The 11,216-nt window shown below is 32.1% G+C and overlaps 1 protein-coding gene across 1 annotated transcript; it reads left to right on the top strand.

Annotated features, from left to right (window-relative positions):
- The first annotated feature begins 2,438 nt into the window (after positions 1-2,438).
- On the top strand, positions 2,439-5,913 carry LOC143588158 (auxin-responsive protein IAA29-like). The gene is made up of 3 exons (XM_077069245.1): positions 2,439-2,663; positions 5,183-5,273; positions 5,732-5,913. Exons 1-3 carry the CDS (start codon positions 2,534-2,536, stop codon positions 5,781-5,783), a joined length of 273 nt encoding a protein of 90 aa, XP_076925360.1. The 5' UTR covers positions 2,439-2,533; the 3' UTR covers positions 5,784-5,913.
- The last annotated feature ends 5,303 nt before the right edge of the window (positions 5,914-11,216 follow it).

The raw sequence follows: 11,216 nt of genomic DNA, 5'->3' as shown, positions 1-11,216 counted from the left end.
ATACGATTTGTAACGGTATTCGGATTTAATATTGTACTCCAATATAAATAAATCCGATATCTTTTGTACTAATCAAATTATTTCCCCAAATATTATAAGATTTTATAGAAAAAATCCAATTAACATTTTAAACTTTCGTGAACCAAAAATCCTTATCAATAGGTTTTAAGATTGAACCGTCAATCTGCACGAAATCTGTTTTAAGATTGTAGGAAAAGTGGTTCACTTTGAGTTAAAATAATAATAAAAATATAATAACGATACTCTCGTTAATCGTGGGAAATTCACTTAGTACAATACCGTTACAAAAGTACACAAAAAGAATATAAAATGCAAATTTATATACCGAAATGATTCAATCCATATCTTACTAGGAGTGCTTCCATAAGCTTTCTTCTAGTATCCATGTCATGAGTCTTCATCACTTGAGTCTTCAACAAATGTTTCTTCAAAACAACAATTCGATTATTGAAATTGGGTAACGGTTTTGGTTGAGGGTTGTGTTAGACACGGGGCCCTTAAAACAGATTATGTGGCTACTCTCAAGCGCGTCTGTTTCCCAGGGTGCAGCAACCGGAACAGTATGTGTACTGCCGGAGATGGCCACGAACCCGAGGAAGTCACCGGCTATATTGGTGTTTATCAAGATGTAGGAAAATTTGTTGAAGTTGTTTGACATAAATATAGAGAGTGCTCCTCTCTAAATTTTGTCATGAGTGTGTAAGTGACTCCAAAATAATTTTTTAAGTGTTTTACAACATGAACCAACAAGTTCATTATATACTTACACAAAATGAAAAATACTCAACCTAAATTACGATGTCATAAACAATAAAATTAATTTAGTCATAAACAAGATAATTAATCTTGTAATAAACTTGAAATTAATTATTGTAATTAACATGGTTAAATACTTTAATTAGATTTAAGTGGTGAATCAAAACCATCATATTTATTCATGACATGAGTTGAAACAAACTATTTGACTAGGTCCAAACAACTGTTCGCAACAGTCCGTTATGCAGGCGCGACACTCATGCGCTCCTACGTGGGACACGATGTCAAAGATAAATCCAATTTTCTCTTCTTTGGTTATTCCAACCATACAACTTCGAGCATTGATATTCATTCATCTAAGCTTCGTTTTAGACACTAAAATCAATATTTATACAACACAAATATAAATATATTATTCATGTTCAAAATTAGGAAAAAACTTATTTTCATTAATAAATTTTTCCAACAATGTATTCATATCAAAAGATAGGTTAAGAAAAGGACTTGAAATGGGGGGGTGGTCCTCCTTTTCCCGACCCTTGCCTTCAATGTTATCAACTTCCAAATCCATCTCTCCTACCAATTCTTCTATTATTTTATATTGAGTTCCTAAAATATATAAGTTTTGCTAACATAATCATATAGACAATACTATTTGGTTAGTATTAATCGTACCTTTTGAAAACTTTAAAACGCTTGCTAACGTTTAAATTTAACTAAATGGATGATACTCTATTGTTTAGTAGTGTAAATTTCTAATTTGTGTTTATTTATCACACGGTTGTATATAATATTTTAACAACATCCAATTAAACAATGTAATCTATGTAATTGTATAGGTATGAACGTGAGATGGAGACAATAATTTTCAAAAGTTTTATAAGAACGGGAGAGTAGAGGGGGGGGGGGGGGATGGATTTAGCATGGTTGAGGTGATCATGGGGTAGCAAGCCGATACTAGCGGGAACACCAACCTCATCTCTTGGTATCGCATGCAAAAGCTGCACAGAAACATAATATCTATCCCGAATTAACGTTGCAACAAAAATGTAAGTGAAGTTACGACATATATAAAGAAGATAGTACCGACAAAAAAACGTCCCCACCTTGGGTACTGCACACACACCTGTTGGGACGATCGGGGTTACTCTCCTGGCCTAACACTAAAATAACCATGTTCCTTAAATGCGTATGTCCAAAGAGCTAGTCTACTTTGGCCCCAAAAAGTACAAGCGTAAATGCTTAAGGTACAAGTCCTTAGTCGTATTGTATTCTTCCCACCTTCTGGAATTAAGTTCTATAAATACCTAAATATTTCCAAACAAATACAAACACAAAGACACACTTTGAACAATGGAACTTGAACTAAGTCTTTCACCCCCGAATCAAAGCAGACACACCAAGAAGAAAAACCGTCATGCCAATAATCATGGATGCCCGACAGTATCAGCCTTTCCTCTCGTTTCATGGAACCACGATGAGCAACACAACACTTTCTTAACCAACGATCATTAACGGTAACTCTCTTTCTCAATAATTCATTCATACAACATTCTTTCTTGATCAAACTGCATATATAATATACTTTTGCAAATAACATTACACTATACCCTCTTGGTACGGTGTGGAAACTTCCGACCCATGTAGGGATTTGTATGATGAAGGATTAGCCGGATGGCCACCATTGCATTCATGGAGGAAGAGATTATTGGAAGAAAACCACCGTGAAAGAGTGGATCAGATTAATAATATTAATATGAACAACAACGACGACTTGTTTGTGAAGGTCAAGATGGATGGAGTTGCAATTGCAAGAAAGATTGATTTGAATGCTTTTAATTCCTATCAGATGCTTACAACCGCATTGATTCACATGTTTCACAACTGTAAGTTGCTTCAATATCTCTTTAATTTTCATATCTATCTATCTATCTATCTATAATATATATAAACGAAGACATAAAAAATCTACGTGTCGCGATGTTGTCGCTCCCCTTTTTTTGGAGTTACCAGATTTGCTTGATTTTTAAATGGAGGCTTCTCATGCATTTGACCCGAATTCATGGGTATGGGTCTTACCAAACCCAGATATTTCTTAAACGGGTTATAACATCTCATTAAATTATAAATTATTCTCACCAAATTATTTATGTAAAATCCTATAAAATAGGATATAATAAAAAATAATATCTTATTTATTTTAAAAAAGATATATATATATATATATATATATATATATATATATATATTATTTAAATTAAAAAACCAATTTGATAGTAAAGGAAATAAACGGGTCTTGGGTCTCATAAAACCATAAATATATTATTAACTTTCATAAATATTATTTATAATTAAAAAACCAAATTCATAGTAAAAAAATAAACGGGTCTTGGGTCTCATCAAAACCATATTGCTTTTAAACCGGGTTATAACATCTCCTTTATTTGTGAAACAAATTATCATCAAACCATAAGTATATTATTAACTTTCATACAATAAAAAAATATAAATTAGAACAAAAATATAAAACAACCCTCGTAATAGGTGTCGCGATGTGGTCGCTCCCCCCTTTTTTGGAGTCACCAGATTTGCTTAATTTTTAAATGAAGGCTTCTCATGTATTTGACCCGAATTCATGGGTATGGGTCTTACCAAACCCATATATTTCCTAAACGGGTTATAACATCTCATTAAATTAAAACTTAATATCACCAAATATTTAATGTAAAAATTCTATAAAATAAGGATATATTAAAAATTAATATATGATACTTTTAAAATATATTATTATAAATAAGAAACAATTTTATGGTAAAAACAAATAAACGGGTCCTGGGTCCAATCAAACTCATATAGCTTTTAAACCGGATTATAACATCTCATTTATTTGTGAAACAAATTAATATCAAACCATAAGTATATTATTAACTTTCATACAATAAAAAAATAAAAATTCAAAAAATAGATAAATATTAAAAACAAATAATATAAAAAGACCCCCGTATATATATATATATATATATATATATATATATATATATATATAGAAAAGAGTTCAAATAAAAAACAATTGTTTTGTGAGAAGTGTGAGAAGAGAGCTTTAAAATAAAACAAACCACCTAAATATGACACTATACAATGTAAATATGAAACAATACAATTATTTAGAAACTACCAATCTCAACCACTAGATCATAGATCCAAATGACTAGATCTATTCTTATTCTTCTCACAAAAATATAGTTTTTTACATTAACCCTACCCTATATATATATATATAAACGAAAACCCAAAAATCCTACGTGTCGCGATGTATTCGCTTCCCCTTTTTCTGGAATCACCAGATTTGCTTGATTTTTAAATGGAGGCTTCTCATGCATTTGACCCGAATTCACGAGTATGAGTCTTACCAAACCCAGATATTCCTTAAACGGGTTATAACATCTCATTAAATTAAAAATTATTCTCACAAAATTATTGATGTGAAAATCCTATAAAATAGGATTAAAAATTATTATATATATTTTTTAAATATTATTTATAATTAAAAAAAATTATAGTAAAAAAATAAGCGGGTCTTGGGTCTTATCAAACCCAGATAACTTTTAAAACGGGTTATAACATCTTAGTTATTTGTGAAACCTTTTTATTATCAAACTCTAAGTATATTATAAATTTCATTACAATAAATAAAATTAAACCCAAAAAAGTATATAAACATTAAAAACGAGTAATGTAAAACAGCCTTCATAATACGGGGGATAAAAACTAGTATATATATATATTCACCTAATTTTAAATTAGTGAGTTGTACGATACAAAAAATAACTTGTATATATGATTTAACGGGATGTATGGAATGTGTGTAGATTAGATGTTGGTCAAAAGAGCTAATCATTGTGCATGATCCACATGTTTCACTACTTTTAGAAATTAATTAGGTGGTGTTCAAATTATTTCGTTTAAAAAACATGTCATACAACTTTCGTTTCTAAAATTTACAACCCATTAATTTGTTTATAACTTGATTACAATTTTATTTAAATATGGTTTAGAACTCGCCTATACATTTGATTTATATGGTTTAACCGATTACATAAGTCACGTTCTGGTTACACTTGCTTAAATAAATTTGTCCTTGGTTCATGTCTTTGATAAATTTGAGTCGTCTTTGGCTTCATTAGTTTTTACTTGACAAAATTGTCATACCTGTTTTAGACAGCTTTATTTGAATTAAAAATGAATATTTTCTAGAAATCATGGAGTTAAGCCTTAATTAAGGCAAAATATCTAATTTTTAGTTTTAAAGAAAATATTGTCAAACAAATGGGGCATATATATATTTTTTTAAGACAATAATATATTCACACAACGAACTAATCTACTTTAATTATGGATGGTTTAGCTGTTGAAATTGAGGAGGATATTGCAAGTTACAGGCTTATGTACCAACATAGAGACGGACATTGGCATCTTGGAGGAGACCTTCCATGGGAGTATGTGACTTCTTTTTATTTTACCGTTTAATTAAAGAAAATCCCTCTTTCTCACTCTAATGAGGGGTTTAGCAAAACATATTTATTGTGAATGAGATAATAAAAACCCATCCATTTTTTCGATCTTAAAAAAGTAGAAAGTAAAACAAAATAACAACACAAAAAGACGGTTAGTTATATAACCTACATGTATACACGTTATTGTGTTGATAATATAACAGTACAAAATTAAAACATATATTGAAAAATATAATTCAGTGATTTTTTACATGATTTCCATTTATACACAAGAAAATTTAAAAGTAATTGTCAAATTTAATGATGTTTTGTAATTATCTCACCATTAATGATTAATGCAAATAATTTCTCAGTGAGTTTGTTGATGTAACGGGTACAACATATTTTGTATGGATGTAATATGTCTTTCTTTCTAAGAACGACTTCATTTCATTTTGCAGAATGTTTATTCGATCGGTAAAACGTATACATATGGTGAGAACAGCTAATTAATGGTTGAAGTTGGATTAAATATCAAACATAGTTGGAATCTAAATTTCATGTTTTTTATGTTGAATTATTGAAAATCATTATAATGTACAACTGATGATGCACGAGCTATAGGTCAATATATATGTCCATATTCTGTTGAAATAGTTGTTACGGTGGATTTCCAACCTCCGGTCACCTATCACTCACCTAAGATTGTCCCTATATTATAAAACTTTGATCAAAATGCCATGAATGCAATCAAAATCTATCAACTAACAATTATATGGGGCCGGGTAACGGGTTGATCCCGTACATAAATGTTGGTTATTAGACTGCACGCTATGGGTGCCTTTGGGCGCGAAACACCGCCGAGGCGCGCAAAAGGTTGGGGGTGGGGTGAGGGGGTTCACAACGATGGACGTCATTCTCTCGCATATCATAGATAACAATCATATTGCCATCATGTGTTGTGAAAAATGATTGCCACATAACACTAAAGATATGTTACAATAACCAACTAATATTTTTTACTTTTACCCGTGTGGATGGTTTTCGATATGTCACCCATTTTAAAACTTCATTTTGTTAAACGTGCTTGTCTGCTCTCATCTCATCTAGACATCCACAATTTAAGCATGAAAACACGTTTATGAGGGTTTGTTATGGCACCGAAACTAAATGAAGATTAGGGTTGTTACAATAACGACACTAAACCAAAAAAAAAAAAATCAGTAACGACCAAGAAAAGTATTGGTTAGGTTTGTTAAGGTTCCAAAACTAAAGCCAAAAAATAGTTTTGTCAGATTAACGTATTTAAAACAAAAGTGATATGTTTAAAGAAAAATAACATAAGATAAAAAAACTAATAATATTCAAAAAAATGTTTGCGACACCGACCATGGATCATTATCTTTTATATAACATCAACAAAAGGATTTATAACTCAATGATGATCTGAATCTAGATGAAAATTTCATGATCTGGATCTAGATGAAAATTTCAGTACTAATCAGGTGGATGAAAATTTCAGTACTATACCGGACACCACTTACCACATCTAAGATTTCATCATGCTTCTACTCTGTCAATCATGTTCTTCGACCTCCTTTTACCCATCATGTACCTAAACTACCCTAAAGCCTCATCATTAGTGACGTCTCTCATGTTTCAAATACTCTAGATCATTTCTTTATTTATTTTTCAAGTACTCTGCGTCATTTCTTTATTTTAGTTAAAACAAAAATTATACTTTTAAAACAAAATACAAAATTATATAATTTAACTTTAAAAAAAATCTAAAAGTTACAAGCCACTCATATATGCTAATTGCCTTGTAGTTCAAGATAAGGCATGCTTCACATCTCGTATAGGTCAAACACGCTAAATATCATTTGGTCTTCCATAGAGTATTATATTGGCCCGATACAACGAGAGTAGGAGCTCTTGGTGTTACCGGATAACCAAATCTTGGAACAAATATATTTGCAGGTATGATTGTGTAAACATTTGTTGCGATTAACTTTGATTTGGAGTCAGCCTCGAACCATTTCCTCTTGAGGTGGAATGACGTATTCTAGTGGTGGTTCCTCGAGATCTCTTGCTTCCAGCAACATTTGTGTTTTCATAAATTCATAGAGTTTTCTAGGTTTTATGTGTGTAATGCATTTGGTAGAAAATAGAGGTTATTAAATTAGTAAAAGATTGGTATGTTCAAAAGGTTAACTTTTTAATTATTAAATACAACGGTTATTATGTCATTGTCCAACAGCTCAAACACACTAACATCTCGGGAAAAACTACCCACCCAACTTGCCCGATATGGTGGCGGCGGTCAAAGCGGCAAACTTAACTTGAGTGCGGGAGTCCGCATGCGCCCCCACCCATTAATACTATAATCAAAGTTCATTTAAAATACCATTAGTCAAATAATAATGACTAGAACTTTATAAATAAACCTAGAAAAGCTAACAAAATCTTGTTTGCGAAAAGTATACAAACGAGATGCTAGTTTTGAAACTTAATAATTGAGCTTGAAAAATCATAACCGATCATTTACAACTGAAAGTAAGAAAAACAAATGCAGTGAACAATTAATTAAGGGTAACCGAAATAAACTTATAACTGTTAAGCATTCAATCACAGTTAAACAATCTTTCATGACTAAATTCGGTTATAGTTATGATTAAGCCGACTTTGCGCGCCCCTATCCGTAAATATTATCTAGCTTTATTTTTTCATGCTAAATTTCATTTAGCTCTATAATAAACCTCTAAGAGCATTCACATTTATCACAGCCCCCGACCTTTATACCCCGGGAGAGGAGTCATGAACATTGAGTGGTGGTATCATTGTTTATTAAAATAAATTTGTAGGGGAATATTTCATCAGAACCGTAGTTAGGAAAAATAATCAAAGTTCTAAAAATACCATGATTCTTATTTAATAAACTGGTAATAAAACCCACTTTTATACAAACATAAGTTTTATAGGGATAAAACATAATTACAAAACATGTTTCTTTATCCTGGTGACAAGCCACTTATTTAAGCTTGGAGCCCGCATGCATCATTCCTTTGTCTCTAACAAGTCACCTGAAACATGCTTAAAAATATTTTATCAGCAGAAAATACTGGTGAGAGAAATCATATGTAAATGACACAATTTATAGTTATAGCATTAAGATGTTTTTACATTTGACTACTTACAAATTACCGAAAGGTACTTGTAACTCAACCGTATCCATGACTGTGGTCATATTACTTATTGGCTAACACTTGTCCTATAAGTAACGTGTAATAGCCCAGTAGTATACAAAACCCCACAATACCAATAGTAACCATTTGTAATAGCCCAGTAGTATATAAAACATTTTGAAAATACTTTGAAAGCATTTGAATTATCCGTCATGAGTTTAATAGGTTTAAAAATAATCATCACAGTATTGGAAAACCAGTTGTCTCACGCAAATGTGTGTTGTATAAAGACTCGAATGACTCACCTTGAAAGTTTATAACAAACGAGCGCTTCCTGGTATTAACACCTAGGTTAAACACAATGTAGCATATTTAAATTAGTATAAACCCAATAATTATAAAGATAATCATGAGATTAGAGACTTTACACGATGACACAATGTCTTTCATTTTACATGTAGAGCTTTTGGATTCGTGTATAAAATTTTCTATCGATCGGAAATGATATCGTTATGACTACTCAATGGTATTATACCAACTTCTAAATATAAGAAAAAGTGAGAGAGAAATCAGTTTGGGAACGAAGAATGAAGGCTGATTTCCCTCCAATTTATAGCTGAAATTTGGTTCATTCGCGTAGCGCGAACCAACACGATCAACAGCTTCGCGTAGCGCGAAGGATTACTTCGCGTAGCACGAAAGACAAAAGAATTTCCAGATAATTATAAGACTCCGCGTAGTGAGAAGGAGCCTGAGTTCATTTCTTCGTGTAGCGCGAAGGAACAAGTTTTCAAAAACACTTAGGCGGCTTGTGACAATGCGAGTGTGCGAAGTGCAAAAAGCACCATCAAGCACCACATTGCGCTTACCGCACTTCGCCCGAGCTCGTGCGAGTGCGCGTCGGGTGATTCACTCTATCCGCTAGGACTACTGGATGTGACTTGTCTTATAAGAAATTACCATATAAACTAGCATTCTTATAAAGAACTTACTAGTTTTATACTCTAGCGATGCGAGATAAGAACTCGCTTTCATATTTATACCAAGGTGGAAGGATTCCATTTTCTTTCCTCCACCAATGTGGGATAAAATTTACTTCTTTTATGTTCTTCACTTTCTCTTTTTCTTTTTTATGGGTTGTTATAGTCTCCCCTCTTTAGTTTGAATCTCGCCCTCGACATCTACCGGAATAAATGTGGATATTTTCTTTTCATTTATGATTCCAATTCCCAAGTATATTCTGGTCCACGCCTTGAATCCCACTTTTCTTAGACCAGAACGATTCTTTTATGTTAGAGATTCTTAATCTTTCTATCTTCAATTTGTAAAGGCTTCTCAACGAATTTTAACTTTTCGTTTACCTTTATATCTTGAAGGAGAACTTTCAATAATTCATTAGCTAAGCATTTCCTTAAGTTGCTTACATGAAATACGTCATGTATACATGTCATTACTTCTAGTAATTCTAGTTGATAGGCTACTGGTCCAATTCTTTTGATAATTTGGAACGGTCCAACAAACCTTGGATTCAACTTTACTCTTTTTCCGAATCGAATTACTCCCTTCCATGGAGATACTTTCAATAGCACATTATCTCCAACCTGAAATTTTAATGGTTTGCGTCGATGATCAGCATAACTCTTCTGATGATCTTAGGCGGTCTTTAATCTTTCCTTGACTTGATTTATCTTGTCAGTACTTTCTTGTATGATTTTAGGACCTGATAATTGTTTTCCTCATATTTCGGCCCAACATACAGGGGTTCTGCACTTTCATCCATAAAGTGCTTCGAATGGGGAAACATTAATTTTTGTATGATAACTGTTATTATAGGAGAATTCTATTAGTGGTAAATTGTCATCCCAATTTCCACCAAAATCTATTACACATGTTCTTAGCATGTCTTCCAATGTTTGTATGGTCCTTTCACTTTGATCGTCAGTATGTGGATGGTATGTTGTGCTCAAATTTAACCTTGTTCCCATGGCTACTTGGAAACTTTTCCAAAAATGAGAAGTAAAACGGCTATCCCGATCAGACACGATGGAAAATGGAACTCCATGTAATGAGATTACTTTATCTACCTACAGTTTAGCTTATTGTTCCATTTTAAAAGTTTCCTTCATTGGTATAAAAATAGCTGTTTTTGTTAATCTATCCACAATCACCCAGATTGTATCATTACATACTCTTGTTGTAGGTAATTTAGTAACAAAATTCATTGTTATTAATTTCTATTTCCATCTGGCATTTCTAATTGTTGAAGTACTCCTGATGGCTTTTAATGTTCAGCTTTAACTTATGAACAAGTTACGCATTTCGAAACGTAATTAGTTATTTCATTTCTCATTCCTATCTACCAATATATTTTATTTAAATCTTGATACATTTTATCTCCTCCAGGATGCATTGTGTATTTGGATTTATGGGATTCTTCAAGAATCATTTCTCGCAGATTTCCTGTGACTGGTACCCAGATTCTGTTTCTCATTCGGAGAATTTCATCATTTCCTTTGACTTGTGGATCAATGGTACCATTTCTTTTCTCATCAACAATATTATTTTCTTCCATTGCTTGTTTCTAAGCATTCATCTTTTCATCAATTAAATTGATCTGAAGTTCTAACCTTAGAGCTCGTACTCATCTAGGTTTTTGGTGCTCTTTTCTACTTAATGCATCAGGCAATACATTAGATTTACCTTCACGATATCGGATTTCACAATCATAGTCGCTAAAAATTTCCATCCAGCGTCTTTCATC

This window comes from Bidens hawaiensis, unplaced genomic scaffold, assembly GCF_021521415.1.
Source record: "Bidens hawaiensis isolate Kalapana, Puna unplaced genomic scaffold, B.hawaiensis_p1.1 tig00036059_1, whole genome shotgun sequence".
NCBI lineage: Eukaryota > Viridiplantae > Streptophyta > Magnoliopsida > Asterales > Asteraceae > Bidens > Bidens hawaiensis.
This window is presented reverse-complemented; position numbering and strand designations above follow the sequence as displayed.